This window comes from Rutilus rutilus (genome assembly GCF_951802725.1).
Source record: "Rutilus rutilus genome assembly, chromosome: 6".
Classification (NCBI taxonomy): Eukaryota; Metazoa; Chordata; class Actinopteri; order Cypriniformes; family Leuciscidae; genus Rutilus; species Rutilus rutilus.
Genome location: NC_140214.1, coordinates 37,208,786 through 37,225,122, shown reverse-complemented (window position 1 = coordinate 37,225,122; position 16,337 = coordinate 37,208,786). Strand labels below are relative to the sequence as shown.

At 37.0% G+C, this 16,337-nt stretch overlaps 1 protein-coding gene across 2 annotated transcripts in view; it reads right to left on the bottom strand.

The window, feature by feature from the left end:
• The window catches only part of dusp22b (dual specificity phosphatase 22b), a 17,400-nt gene extending 1,070 nt beyond the window's left edge, over nucleotides 1–16,330 (bottom strand). For both annotated transcript variants that reach the window (XR_014627790.1, XM_084412588.1), the window contains exons 1-7: nucleotides 16,137–16,330; nucleotides 14,924–14,957; nucleotides 14,734–14,816; nucleotides 13,305–13,354; nucleotides 7,823–7,897; nucleotides 5,696–5,867; nucleotides 1–697 (exon numbers count right to left, since the gene is read on the bottom strand). The exon at nucleotides 1–697 is cut by the window's left edge. Coding sequence is in view for 1 of the 2 variants with exons in the window: in XM_084412588.1 (XP_084268714.1) it covers nucleotides 587–697; nucleotides 5,696–5,867; nucleotides 7,823–7,897; nucleotides 13,305–13,354; nucleotides 14,734–14,816; nucleotides 14,924–14,957; nucleotides 16,137–16,157 (546 nt within the window). In the remaining variant the exon portion in view is untranslated. The remainder of the gene's footprint in view (nucleotides 698–5,695; nucleotides 5,868–7,822; nucleotides 7,898–13,304; nucleotides 13,355–14,733; nucleotides 14,817–14,923; nucleotides 14,958–16,136) is intronic.
• Between the last annotated feature and the right edge of the window lie 7 nt (nucleotides 16,331–16,337).

Below are 16,337 nucleotides of genomic sequence, written 5' to 3'. Positions count from 1 at the left end.
ACACAAACCTTTGACATTCAACATCATAGATCACTATTTTCCAGAGATCAATTCACCATAGAACTGTTTCAACTGACTAGATCTCACAAATGTAGATATTCAGATGAAATGACAAAATTTAAAAATATCATAGTAGCCATTAATTAAAAGTGCTGAGATGAGATTGTGTCTCATCTATGGTCAGGAGAAAAAAACAATAAGGCTCATCTTACCCCATGTTACCCTTTGACTACAAAAATACTCGTACATTGATGATATTAAACAACATGTGCAGATATTATTATTTAATTACTATTTCTACTCTTTCCTTATTTGACTCCAGCATTAAAACAGCGCCTCGGCCAGCTTTGGTAATCCAGCTTCTCACATTCCCAGCAAGTGTAGAGGAAAAATACAAACAGTCAGTAAGACACCATAGTATGAATCAAAATTTATAATAAATCTGTGAATAATTATTTGCCATTAACATCAGTAGTAATCATTAAAACCTTGCATATTTACACAAAGAGTCCTTAAGTAAAACAGTGCTGTGCCGTAATAAACACCATGAGCTGTGGCATTGAGACGAGAGTCTTGAGGAGTGAGGTCACGCGTCCTGAAGCTCGTCCTCCTCGGGCGTCTGAGCGAGAAGAGTGCGGATCTCCTCCTCGTCGTTCAGGGGGTTTTCCTTGTACTCCTCCTTCAGCCACTCTCTGAACTGAACACACACACATGAACAACTATCATCCAGCACTTCATTCACACATGCACAGAAAGTTGAGTGATTCTGATTAATGCAACCATATCCCAGCTGTGTTCATATTTATAGAAATCGCCATTTGGATCACGTATTTACATTAAAACAAACAGATTAACCCTATAAAGCTACCTTATATGATATTCAGTTACACTTTATTTTAAGGTGTCTTTGTGTAAAAATATATTTTAGTACTGAGTAATAATAATTAACTACATGTACTTACAGGGTTACAACTTAGGTTGAGAGTTAGTTGCATGCAATTATGCATAATTTATAGTTAAAACTATAGTTACTGCATGTAATGTATGTAACAATGACACTGTAAAATAAAGTGTTACCCAAATTTCCAAGGCCTCTAAATGATTAACACGATGATATCTTTGCTGAAAACCCTGTTGCTAACATGTTTTAGCATGAAATAGCAGGATTTTAACATGTTGTTTACAGGAATTAGCATGTCATTAACATTTAATATGTTGTTAACATTAATTAGCACGCTGCTAGCATTATTTAACATGTTGCTAACATGAATTGCCATGTCACTAACATTATTATAATAAGCATGTTGGCTAGCATGATAATGTAACATTGTAACAATGACACTGTAAAATAAAGTGTTACCCAAATATCTAAGGCCTCTAAATGATCAACAGGATGAAATATTCGCTGAAAAACCCTGTTGCTAATATGTTTTAACATGACATAGCAGGATTTTAACATGTTGTTAACATGAATTAGCACGTTACTAGCATGATTTAACATGTTGCTAGCATGATTTAGCATGTTAACATGTTGCTAACATGAATTGCCATGTCATTAGCATTATTTAGAATAAGCATGTTGGCTAGCATGATAATGTAACATGTAACAATGACACTGTAAAATAAAGTTACCCAAATTTCTAAAAGAACTTTGCTGAAAAACCCTAATACACACAATCTACTACAGTCCTTCTGTCGTCTGATTGAGAGTTTAGACTTTTTTAGCATGTAAAAGGTCTTTCAGTATAATTGTACAAAAATTCGGCTTCAGCTTATGCTTCATGTGTCTTTTTGCAGTGTTTTAATAAAGTAAACGTAAGAATCACTTATAATTCCAGTAATATTTCAAGATGAACACTTAATGGACTGAAGCAACTTAGCTTTACTTGATTATCCATAAATTATTTTGTTTTAGAAAAATCATGTTCAAATGTGAGTCTCAAAAATGATCCATCAGGCTTTTGAGGAAGGTTTATTTGTTCATCGCTCAATCATCATTGCGTTATAACTTTTAAAACTACAGAGCTTTGATCATAAAACTAAGCATTTAAAATATCATCTTACTATATTATTGGAAGATATAGAGTGATGACTGATATTTATATGATTTTATCCAAGTAGTCACTATACTCTAATAAAGATCTCACTGATTTACAAAACTAAACTATCAGACTTTTTTTCCATATACACTACCGTTCAAAAGTTTGGGGTCAGTAAGATTTTTTTAATGTTTTTAAAATAAGTATCTTCTGCTCACCAAGGCTGCATTTATTTGATAAAAAAAAAAAAAAAAACAGTAATATTGTGAAATATTATGACAATTTAAAATGACTCTTTTCTATTTTAATATATTTTAATCAAAGCTGAATTTTCAGCATCATTACTCCAGTCTTCAGTGTCACATGATCCTTTAGAAATCATTCTAATATGATGATTTGATGCTCAAGAAACATTTATGATTATTATCAATGTTGAAAACAGTTATTTACATTTTTATTTCATGATGCTATGATGAATAGAGTTCAAAAGAACAGCATTTATCTGAAATCTAAAGCTTTTGTAACATTAAACACCACCGTTCAAAAGTTTGGGGTCAGTAAGAATTTTAATTTTATGTTTGGGGGAAATAAATAAAATAAATCAATACTTTTATTCATCAAGGATGAGTTAAACTCATCAAAAGTTACAGTAAAGACATTTATAATGTTAGAAAATATTCTATTCTAAATAAATGCTTTTTTACTTTCTATTCATCAAAGAATTTTGAACTGTTTTCAACATTGATAATAATAATGAATGTTTCTTGAGCATCAAATCATCATATTAGACTGATTTCTGAAGGATCATGTGACACTGAAGACTGGAGTAATGATGCTGAAAATTCAGCTTTGATCACAGGAATAAATTACAGTTTAAAATACATTAAAATAGAAAAGAGTCATTTTAAATTGTCATAATATTTCACAATATTACTGTTTTTTTTTATTGTTTTTTATCAAATAAATGCAGCCTTGGTGAGCAGAAGATACTTCTTTTAAAAACAATAAAAAATCTTACTGACCCCAAACTTTTGAACGGTAGTGTACATATCAGCATTTTCACCAAATTGCATATTTTTACTCAGTCTGGGCCACTGAGCCCCCTAAGAATGAGTTTAATATTCACACTATATTATATTTGAGCCATAAAAGCCTGATGTATCAAATATATATGCCAATTTTAGATTTTTCAGACTATTATTTAATGTCTGGCTTTACAGGTGTAGCATCTGGACCAATCAGACACACACACAGTATTCATTATATTTAATGAATAATCCAGCAAACTCACTCTCCGAACAAACGTTTATGAAACGTCCCCCAAAACTAACATCACAAGTGAAGCTAACACACTGGCAGAACGCGGTGTCCTGTTACAGGACACATTTAGACTGATACGAGTTTTACGACCCCAAAAGGAATTTCCAGAGAGCTGTGACTCTCACTTAATTCTTGCTGAGAAGGAGAAATAAACCCTTTTAATCCTATATATTCTATTTATAACCAGTTGAGAAATGTATAAACATGTATCTAATTTTCCCATCTCATGATTTTCCTTTTATGTGGTTTGGCCTATGTATTTATTCTCTCTTTTAAACTCTTTTGGATAAATGTTTCAGACTTGCATACAATGGTTAACCAAAATCATATGTGTGGCATGTTTAGTCTCTAAAAAATCCAATCTTCGTCCGCCATTCGTTAATTTACATTACATTTTGCTAACTTTGTGACGCATTAGTATTATAAGCATCTTGAAGATTCTTGTGTTAAACACCCAATCAAATTACATGTTCAAATGCCCTGCCAGAACAAAAGGTCGTAAATAAATTCCCTCCAAAGGGAACAACTTCTTATTGGCTCACACACCTCCAGAGGGTGTGACATCTTCACGCTTTAAAAATCACTGATCACAAGATCACGCCTCTTAGTCTCTTAGTCCCTTTCTGAAATCCTGATATGAAGATGATGCTGAACTAGAAGTTTCTAAGGACCCCCAAGCTTGTGCCAGGCTGCGGCCTTGTCTTTCCATTCACCAAAGATACTCTGACTCCCACTGGTCCTCTCTCATCAAGACCACATCAGCAAAGATCAACTGGAGCCTCAACAAATTGCATCCGGACAGTTTAATTCAAATGGTAAAAAATATTTTGAAGAAAAGTCTCATTATTTGATACATTAAGTCTCCTTACCCCTTTTAAAGAAGGGCGTGTTAGAACTAAACCGATGGTTTGCTCAAGGCTGTTGATCTGCTGAATTTCACACAATGCTATAACTTCTTCCTTTCCTGTATTCTGCTTCAGCTCTCTTTCCCCTGGTAAACTGTATGCATGCATGTATGTGTATGTTAGAGTAATAAAGTCGTGTTCATATCACACGTAAAGTTGTCCGTGTCTCAAGCTCATACTGGAGTCCCTAATCATGCAGATTACAGGCTCTTAGTAGTACTGTACAGTAAGAAAGACATTTCCCATACCCAGGAAATGTACATTTCTTAGAATTAATAAAGTGTTCACGGCACAAACAGGTTAATTGATTGTAATATTAATTTTACTACATTAAGTAAAATTCTATTAACTACGGAAGCCCTGAACCGCGACGTAAAAAAAATAAAATCCATAAAAAATATTTTGACTTTATTCTTCAAAGTCTCTACATGATCCCAGTTGAGGAATAAGAGTCCTATCTAGAGAAATCATAGCTCATTTTATAAGAAAATAATAAACATTAATATACTTTGTATACTAAGTCGTGAACGTGCAAGACAAAAAGTATATAAATGTTTTGTTTTTATAAAATGGCTGATGGTTTGTCTAGATAAGACTCTTATTCCTCGGCTGGGATCGTGTCGAGACTTTGAAGCTGCACTGAAACTCACATTTGGACCTTCAACCCGTTGGACCCCATTGAAGTCACTATATGGAGAACAATCCTGGAATGTTTTCCTCAAAAACCTTCATTTCTTTTCGAAAGACATAGTTAAGAAAGACATGATCATTTTGGATAACGTGGAGGTGAGTAAATTATCAGTACATTTTTATTCTCAAGTGAACTAATCCCGCATGCAATGTGTTTACATAAAGGCTCTTGCATTGCAATCGTCATATTACATATTGCCGACTCACTGTAGTGTTAGGTTTATCCTGAATGGACTTTTCGGACTCTAAAGGTAAGAACGTAACGGTTTCTTCTTCACTCCAACTGTCGCTTCTTCTGTCACTAGTTTCAGTGTTTGAGGGGAAAAATATAAAATACCGTGACTGTGCGAAGTGAAGCATCTGGGTCGGCAGGTTTGCGTAACAAAACCAGCCCAACTGCTGTTCAAAACCCGCCCAATCACGGCCAAAACTAACCCAGAACTAACCCACTTTACACATGTAAAACGTTCCTTAACCTGGGGTTAGAAGCAGGGAGTAGAACGACGATAACCCGGGGTTGCACATAAACATGGTCATTGAAATAATTCCAGGTCAATGTTTAACTGGTCAGGTTTGTAAAGATAATGCCACAATAACAGCAAACCTATTTGATTAGGACCTTCAAACATGAACTCATGAGGTTCAAAAGGCACTGTTGGCTTTAAGCTGAACTCACATCTTCGTTTTGGTGCTGCTAGCCACTGACAATGTCATTTCATTCATCACATGTGGAGGAATCACCTGCTGTAGTTGAGTGCTCTCAAACTCCTTCAGCTGGGTCTGGAAGCCCACATTAGGTGAGGCACAGGGTCTCGCCAGCTTCACCGCGGCCAGAGCGTCCTCCCATCCCAGAGTAGTGACGGTCATAACGTACGCCACCACCAGCGTCACGCTGCGCGATACGCCAGCAAGACTGGATCACAGGAAATCAAAAATCAGCCACTCACTAACACCATATCCACACTAACACGTTTTGGTTTGAAAACGCATCTTTTTCTCTCCGTTTTGGCCTACCGTCCACAATGAGACGGCGTTTTTATTAAAGGAGTGGTATAATGCCCTTTTCACAAGATGTAAAATAAGTCTTTTATGTTCCCAGAGTGTGTATGTTAAGTTGTAGCTCAAAATACCCCAGATATTTTTATATAACATGTTAAAGTTGTCACTTTTTGAGGGAGAGCAAAAAACGCACTGTTTTGTGTCTGTTCCTTTAAATGCAAATGAGCTGCTGCTCCCGGCACAGAAGGCGGAGCTTCAACAGCTTTCACTCACACAGACACGCTCTCCAAAGTGTTTAGATTTGGAAACGCTGTTTTCGTGTTGTAGTGTGGAGGTATTTAAAAACGATGATGTAAGTTTAGTCATGTGACGCATATTGTACCAATAAATACTCATGTTTATACTGGTATTGTGCCTGTTATGTGCTATTCACTTTCACACTGTTGCTAAAATATGTTACTTTGCACACTCTTCATATCACAGTCCTACAAAGATGAGAGAATTTACTCACATTTGTTTTAACCAAACATATAATGGTGAGTGAGTGCGACCAGGACCGCATCAGTGAATGCTGAGATATTCTGCTAAATAAAATTATCCTGTCAGAAGAACTTTATTATTTATTTTTCCGTCTGTATCATCTCCGTGAGCTTCTGTGAGGTTTTACGCATGCGCACTAAAGTGAATTTAGCGTTTTTCTCATCCACACTGAAACGCCTGAAAACGTTAGTGTGGACAGAGAGTGTATTTAAAGGAAAAAAGCTGTTTTCAAATGTATCCGGATTAATGTAGACGTAGCTTAAGTTTCTTTTACTGATTTGATTCTTTATTTTCACAAAATGTTGACATTAAAATAACTACAGGACGATACGACATAATGATTACTGCCGTTTGTTTAGGTTAGGGATTAGAACGAGCCCCAAACCCTAAGCATTCAACTTCGTTGGCGTTGCAAGAGGTTCACATTTCAAAGATCAAACCTCATTATGTTATCCAGAATGAAGCACTCTACATGTATGCAGCATTATATCCTCATATCAAACAGAGAGGCCCGTATTTACTGTTGTTTTTGGGAAGTTCAAAAATAGCCGAGCCCCCTTGACACCTAGTTATCAGCTGTTCACATTATCACACTGGGCTCGATTAGGGCTGGTATCTTGGTTGTGTGCACATTTTGCTTCCTCTTAAGGTAGGCTCTTATATCTTGCTGCATGCAACCATAAGGGTCTACTAACATCAGTTCATTTACAGTGTAGATATCAATTGTTAGAGGACATACAACACAAACAGGGCTTGACATAACTTTTTTTGCTCACCAGCCACTGTGGCCACTCGGCATTTTCACTGGCCAACATATTGGCATCGATACCATGGGGAAAAACTGCCATATAGATATCTTTAATATTATCTCATAATTTGGCAGCAGGATTATGAGGCTGCTGTCACTTTAATACCTGAAGCATGGATCCATTATACTGTTACACATGCATTTTCTTTCTCAACACTGTGCTTACATGAATACTCGCCAAGACCGGCATTTTGCCATTATTTTGTGCGTATTTGACGCAATACGCAGCAAAAAGAACTAAATTTAGTACTGAGAGGCGGCTTTATGTTTGCGCCCTTTAGGTGTGAGCCCAAAATCTGCAGAAAATGAGTATTGGAAGCATTTCAGATATTTCAGTATCGATATGTATCGTAAAAACGATATTTTTGACAACACTAAATTGCACTTAAATATTTCAGATGCCCTTTTAAAAGACTACAATTGAAAAATGTATATATTATATATCTAAAATTCAACCCGCCAAAGTGGCTAGTAGGAGTGAAATGTCAATGTCAAGCCCTACATACAAACCCCTCACTTACCAGTGAACTAGACAGCCCTCCCCTTTCAATCGGGACTCGTGCATGAACATAATGCTCTTCTTAAAATGCTGAATGCTGTGGAAGGGAAAGAGACCATTTTTTTCAACCACATGTAGGTCTATACAGAGGTGACACAAATGTGAAGGATGCTGAAATGAAATATAACCTCTTTTAATGCAGTAATGTCATATTTGGACACTGAAGACACACTTAATGTATGAATGTCAAAGATTTGTTTTGACATTTTGTTATCTGCAAACTTGACATTCTAAGTGTGTAGAATGTTCATTGTAAGTGTGGCTTAAAAAGATTTCACCAAAAAATATTTTGAAGAAATGTTTTGGGTTTTTTTAACAATGAAAGTCAATGGGGTCCAAATTAACTTTTGCTGTATGGGGGGGAAAAAACACTGATGCATTTTTCCAAATATCTTCTTTTGTGTTAGACAGAAGAAGAAAAGTCATATACAGGTTTGGAACAACATGAGGGTGAGTAAATTATATAAATTTTTGGGTTATATTTTGTCAGTTTTGGTTCATCTACATGTCGTTCAGGCCTGAGTTCAGACGACGACGCTGACAGCGCTGTTCCTCCAGTGGCGGGAAGGTCGTAACAGTAAACAGAGAATTACGAGACATCCAGTATAAATGATGGTTTCCAGATCCAGATTGCTCAAAGCAGCTACAAAACTTTTTTTTTTCTTTTTTTTTTTTTACTTTAATTTTTACTCCCTTCACACACAGTTCCAGTCAAAGTTTATGTAGGCTTGATACTGACACTCAAATGAGTATGTATTGAAATGCTCAAAACATTTCAGTGATGAGTTGAGTTCAAGCTGAATCAGTATTGTGTGTGAAACAGCGTTAAAACACTGGCCGAAATATAACATTTGTTAATTCGAAATTAGAAAATGTATCGTTCCGGTCCTTGATTCCGATTGGTTGTCGCATTCAAAGCCGCTGTGAATTACTCTACAAACATACACCAAATAAATATACAGTGGAATGAAGTATTTGAGTAAAGGTAATTAGTTACTGTACTTTTTGTCTACCTTGTAGTCTTTACTCCAGTACATGTGTGATATTACATTACTTTACTCGTTACATTTTGCATGGCACCTAACTTTTTCTGCAAGTTTTTTCCACATTTATTTCAGCTACAACATAAGTGATATCGCCATCTGCAGGGCATTGGAGGTCCTATATCGTGTGCGGTTTGGCTTTACTCACATTTACTCACCCAAACTTGTCAACAAGGCTAGGTTACGTGGATGCGAGTGCATTAGCAGGTGAATCGCAGGTGTTTGATATATGAGATGAGAGCATGACTGCAGTCGGTGATGAGGCAGAAACCAGCGTGTCCAGTGCAAGCAGACTTCGACTACTTGCTTTTACTTCACATTATATATGCATTATATTGAAGAGAACTTTTTGAAGGATATTGGCTTACTGATGGCCTCTTTGAGCACTTGAGCTTAACACAGACTTGAGTGTTTGTAGACGTTTAAGAGGCTGTTGTGTCGACCTTTATTTATTGCAATATTGTGGTGTTCAGATTTATTTTCATTTTAGAAAATAAATATGATTGCTCTCCTCACAAATGAACTATTTCTTGTTTTTCACTGGCACGTCTCTTACGTTCAGTACGAGTAAAATACTTAAGTACTATTAAAATCAGATACTTTCACCGCCGGTTTCACAAACAAGGCTTAAGTCTAGTCCCAGACTAAAATCCAAGGTTGAGCTGTTTAAACTGAAAGCAAATTGCACTGACATTTCTTAAAATATGTCAGTGCCACTGTTTTGTCTCAAGATCAGTAATGTGCCCATCAGAAATGTGTGTGTTTTTTTTTTAAATTAAGATTCTTAAATGCCCTAATTGAACTAATTCTGGCTTAATCTCAGCCCTGTCTTTGAAACCGGGCTATCATTTTCCTTTTTGGGTGCACTAACCTTTCAACTATTGTGCTCTACTTGTTCTTGGTCCCACACTGTTTGACCAATGAAATTCCAATACTTAAAAAAAAAAAAAACTGGTATTTCCATTTATATGTAGGGTACCAATCTTTTGATTTGATATTTTTAAGTGATTATGCTTTTTAATGCACAAAATGAGCCAGATGGACAAGTTCTGCTCTACACAAGCACTCGCAAAGATCATTTAGAGCAGAGCAAAAGTGGAAAATCAGATTCAATACAGATATTTTCACAACTTGTTTAATTATAAAATTCCCTGATATTTACAGGTTTTCCATGATCTGGACAAGTTGCTCAAGTCTCCACAATATTATGCTACGACTGATAAAGAGGATTCTGTGGTGAAGTAAATACTGCAGATTACACAAATGTCATTTCTCTAAGTCAGTTCAGGCAAGATTTTTTTTTTTCAAGTATTTTTCAATAGTTCAACGGCCCAGAGTCAATTACTCCGCTTATACTATGGTTACCACATCTCAAAACATTGTCCAGATGATGCATTTTACGACGTTTGTCAGGTTTTTGTTACGCATAATTTCCAATTTCTTACGCATCTCTTCCCAAGCCTCGTTCCAAAACGTCATTTTAGAGCTTGTGACCCAATGATAGCAGTCTAATGCAGTTATTAATGCAGTTATTAGAGAGAGAGAGAGAGAGAGAGAGAGAGAGAGAGAGAGAGAGAGAGAGAGAGAGAGAGAGAGAGAGAGAGAGAGAGAGAGAGAGAGATTAAGCGTGTGAATTACCTCAGTCTGTGCGTCTCTCAACGTGTTCGGCACCAGCGTCTACTAATAGCAAAACTACGTTTATCTGCACCTCTCTAGTAAGAAACGTCTTTTAAGTTGCTAAAATATTTGAATGACAAAATTGTTAGAGCAGCGCTGATAACATGCAAGTGTGTGTGTCTGTACTGTATGTGTGTGTGTGTTTGACTGGAAGAGAGAGCAATGAAAAGAGATGTGCTTTTTCATAATAACTAATAAATGCAAAATACATACACATTTTTGGCAAAATAAAATATAAAATATGGAAATAATTGGTCTTTTTTTATCCTATTGTTTACTATATTTATAGCGTCGTTGTGGGTTTAGGTTCTGTGGGCTGTAAAGACCTTTGAAATAACTGAAATCATTTGGCGAAGTGATATGGACCTGTAATGCGGTCGAGACCTGCTGGAACTACTTTAGCTGTGCGTTTCCCTGAAAATAAGTGCACGCCTTAGAACGTTTGTCAACCAATCAGAATCAAGCATTCAACAGCCCCGTAGTGTAAAGTCTACCGTATTTTCCGCACTATAAGGCGCACCGGATTATAAGGCGCACCTTCAATGAATGGCCTATTTTAGAACTATTTTCATATATAGGGCGCACCGGATTATAAGGCGCATATAGAATAGAAGATACTGCAGTCAAACGTTTGACTGGGTTTGCGTTATGCAGTGGTCACCAACCTTTTCAAGCCTAAGATCACATCCAAAGTCCAAATGTAAACCAAGATACCTTGTTTATACTCGACGCGTCCGCATGAGCGCGAAGTTAATAAAAAAAAAATTATATCCGTCTGCTCAGGCAGATTCGGCTTAACAGCGCGCGCGCCTCTGAATCCGAAGATGCATGACTTTGAGCCGAATCTGCCCGAGCAGACGGATATTAGTAGTACATCTCATCACACCGGCACCCAGTTTGCGCGTCTAAATCAGTTGTATGGTCTGGTGTTCAGTCTAAAACAAAACAGTTGCGTCAAGTATAAATGCCTCGTCTGTTTGGGGAGTTGCGCGCGCAGTCAGCGGAGGCTCGCGCTCCTGTGTCAGGCGAAAGTATAAACAAGGTTTAAGTCAGCGGTTGTTTAACAGACGTTAACATAAGGCGCCAGATCCATATATAAGGCGCTCCGGATTATAAGGCGCACTGTCGTTTTTTGAAAAAAAATAAAGGCTTTTAAGTGCGCCTTATAGTGCGGAAAATACGGTAATTATCAACGTTATAACATCAAGCAAAAGCTACTCAACTTTCTGATACTGGTGTTCCCATCATGCACTGGGGCATGCATAATTAATAAGGTTGCATTTTCTCTGTTTTCCAGCTGTTTTATCATTTGTTGTTAAGTTTAGTAACATCTGGAGTTAATTTTAATAAAAAAAAAATGACACATTCATCCTCAAAAATGATCCAATGAACGTTACGGTTATTGTCTATTGTGTACCAAGCATTGAGATCTCTGTGTTCGGGTGGGTACCACATTACTTCTATAATGTGAATATGTTGTCTACACAATATCTACTGCATTATTTATTAAGATGTTCTAAGTAAAGCTTACACTTTAAAAGCATGGCTTAATTCAGTGTTATATTGCAAAGTAAAGTACAAATTACTCAACAAACTTTAACTGGACAAGTTAAAGTTACTGGTAACACTTTACAATAAGGTTCATTAGTTAACTACCTTAGTTAACATGAACTAAGAATGAACAATACCGCTACAGCATTTATTAACATTGATTTAACATTGAGGTTGTATTTGCTAACATTAGTTAATGCACTGAACTAACATGAACAGCTGTATTTTATAAACTAATATTAACAAAATTAATAAATACAGGAATTGCTCATGGTTAGTTCATGTCAGTTAATACATTAACTAATGAACCTTATTTTAAAGTGTATCCAAGTAATTTTCTTTGTTAATTTTCTGAACTTACTCCATATGTGAAATTTACTTTAAAAAAAAAGTCAATTTTACTTAGTTTTTTTCCAGTGTACGAGGGGTTTGGAGGACATGTTGGGTATCTTCTTCCTAAAACCTTATGTGTGTTTAAGAATACATACACTTAACGTATTGTCCCTAACATAATAAAACCTTTTTGCATTGTCTTACTATTTGAATATCCTACTAGCAACAAAACACAGACATTGTTCTGCTTGAAACTGTCCAGTTAGTGCCTGTCAAGAGATCCAGAAATCTGACTGCGGTTTCTCTTAAGCATCAACAACACGGTCAGGTACGGTAGCGTTTCCTCCAGAACATCCATCCTTTTGACAGGACCAGGATGAGAAAGGGTTGGGTTTGTCCAGTTTGGTTAAAGAGGGTCAGTTTCACATTACGCATGGCCGGGTTTCGCAGGCTCGTAAGGGTGACAAAGAGGGCTGATGGTAAAGGGGTGATATAAATAAAGGCGTAGTGAGACCAAGGCATCACTGCAGAACCCAGCTCATAACTTCCTTCCTGAACCAAGAGAGCCACAAGAGGAAGTGTGCGTATGTGCGGGTCCCTACGTGCTTGTGTGTGTGTGTGTGTGTGTGTTAATACATGTGCGCTCAAGGGTGAAACTAGTTTGATATGGCATGTAAAAACCAACATCACAGACTGAGTGTAATAATGGGAACTGCATGTGTAAATGCAGAACTTATGAAAAGCATTGACATCTTCAGGTTGCCACAGTTACTCGCGCTGCCCACTGGCGGCCAGCTATTAGCAAACATGCCCGTCAGAAATGCACAAAGCTATACTTACAGGTTTTGCGTGGGCGAATCTGCTGCTGGGATACAAAGATAAGTCATCTCCTAAAGAAATGGAGGAAAGACATGGATGTGCTTTAATATGTCTCTGAATCACATGTGAATGATGAAGCAAAACACAAGTATGACACAATTTTGGTTGCACATGCCCACAATGTGGTCATTTTCAATAATAAACCCGAAACATTGCACTCTCATAGCTCATGCATAAATGCTGCAGCATATTTTATTGGTTTATTTGCCTTCATGCAAGAGCGTGTCAAAATGTGTACAATGGCAAAAAATGGTTCTTTTTTTGCAGGGCTTTTTTTGAGTTTTCAAAACTTCAAATAACTTTGACAAAATATATATATTTTTTTAAACAATTCAAATACATTGGAAAAATGCAGTTAATTGAGTTTAGTTTACTAAAATCAAAATAGAAATGCTTTCGTCAGCTTTTTAAGACCTTTTTAAGACCTGCACAAATTAAATGAACACCGTTTGTCCCTACAGAACAAACCCATATAATCTCAAAATAAACCTTGCATCTCAGACACTTAAAGGAGTAGTTCACTTCAGAATTAAAATTTCCTGATAATTTATTCACCTCCACGTCATCCAAGATGATCATGTCTTTCTTTCTTCAGTGGAAAAGAAATGACTTCAATGGGGTCCAAATGTGAGTTTCAGTGCAGCTTCAAAGTCTCGACACGATCCCAGCCGACGAATAAGAGTCTTTTCTAGACAAACCATCGGCCATTTTATAAAAAATAAATAAACATTTATGTACTTTTTAACCACAAATGCTCGTCTTGCATTAGCTCTGTGATGCGCCACACATTACGTGTGTTTCCGGTTCAGAAATGTAGTGTATATAGGGTGAAAAACATCTCATTTTGTCCTCCAACTTCAAAATCGTCCGACATTGTTGTTTTACCTTTTATTTATTTTATGCACGTTCGCTTTGTAAACACTGGGTCTGTCCTTCTGCCTTCGTAATGCGTGAAGTCGTGGACATGCAAGATGTTAAAAAGTATATAAATGTTTATTTTATTTATAAAATGGCCGATGGTTTGTCTAGATAAGACTCTTATTCGTCGGCTGGGATCGTGTCGAGACTTTGAAGCTGCACTGAAACTCACATTTGGACCCCATTGAAGTCACTATGGAGAAAAATCCTGAAATGTTTTCCTCAAAAACCTTCATTTCTTTTCCACTGAAGAAAGAAAGACATGATCATCTTGGATGACGTGAAGGAGAGTAAATTATCAGGATTTTTTTTCTGCACAGAACTACAGGCTGCAACACACATTCAGCTGCTAAACAGGGTAAAATACTGAGAGTGTAGTATGTCATCATTCAGCTGACTAGACACTGATCTCGTACGTGTGCATCAAAAGCTTCTTTATATTTTGAAGACATGAAGTAATGAGTCGAACTACCTGTAAAATGGGAGCGGCGGTGTCATGGATGGAGAGGATGTGCGTGATGTTGTTTCTCGCTAGCTGCTCCCTGTCTCTGGCATCTGTAAAAAAGAAAAAAATATATAAAAATAAACACATTTATCATCTTTTCTAAACATGCACCTTATTGAAAATGGTGTTTTTCGCTTCCGGTGTTGTCCATTCTTACCTTTGAAGTTACCCAAGTACAGGTCTGACAGAACCTGGGACGACACAAGCAGGTTAGTTCAGTCACAACCAGAGCAAAATAACACAAAACCACATCTTTACAGCACTCAACAAAAATAGATAACTGATGTGTTTAAAGTCACCATAAAATCAAAATGGAATATTCTTGTTTTTTTACTTGGAATATTTCAGTATTTATTCTGTTCACTCAATAGGGGGGAAAAGACTCTCAACTTCAGTTCATGTTGCCTTTAAAGTCCCCACGAAACCGAAAACATTAACATGCCCCGTATACTTTTTTAAAATATAAAACACGGTCACAAATTTCAGCAATTCTGATTCTGATTTTGCGGAAAAAAATTTGACCCTGATTGCTTTTCTGATCTCCTGTTTTAGTGAATAGTGCATTCTTCATAGAAGCTGTGCATGATTTTATCTCAAACAAAATGTGTCATAAATGACCAATTCAGCGATAACACACAAGGATGACAGAATGTTGCTGTGCGTTGCTAAGGTGCTTATGTGCGGTTGCTATCGTATTGCTATGAGCAATTTTTAGCACAATGCTGTGCAGATGTTTTGAGTCGCTGTCTGGGTGTTGTGTGCTGTTGCCAGAGCATTGCTATGTGGTTGCTAAGGTGGTCTAGTTGCTAGCACACTGCTAAGTGGTTGCTATGGTGCTCTGGGTGGTTGCCAGCACGTTGCTATGCAGTTGCTAAGGTGTTCCAAGTGGTTCCTAGCAGTTGGTGGTTGCTAGCGTGTTGTTGCTAACGTGTTGTTGCTGGTTTATAGGTAGTTGCTTACTGGCCTAAGTAAAAAAGAGCCCATCTTCAAGTGATAGCCCATTATCTGTGTGATATATAGCCTATATATATATTTTTTTTTTTCATCCGTTTTAATAGTCAAAACAAAGTAACCGCACATCTCCTCAACAAAACACATAGCAGCTAGTTTGAGGAGTCATTCAAGGGGCACAACCGTCACAAAGTTTCATACTTATTGGTTTGTTCAAATCTCTTGCCAAAAGTATGAGCAACAGTGACGCTTTCCTCAGCCAACACCACTAATAAACACAAACACTTGAAAGGCAGCGTCGTGTTTTGTTCGTGTTGAAGGCGCATCGATTCATCTCACATCCATCAATCGATAATCCCTCTCAAACTCAGACGTAAAGCACTACATAAGAAGGAGATGAGGGAAGCACGTCCATATACCTTATTTATTCCGTTTCCCATGCCACGGTGTTTGTTGCAGTGGCTAGTATTTCAGGAGTCCGCTTGAACGAGGCTTGTATCACTATCAACAGTTTGTAATCGCTATAAACGGTCACAACACAAGCCTAACAACCAACTTGTCGTGTATACACTCAAATCTGTGTCGAGTTCCTGGACGAGCCTCTCTTAAAGGCACAGTAC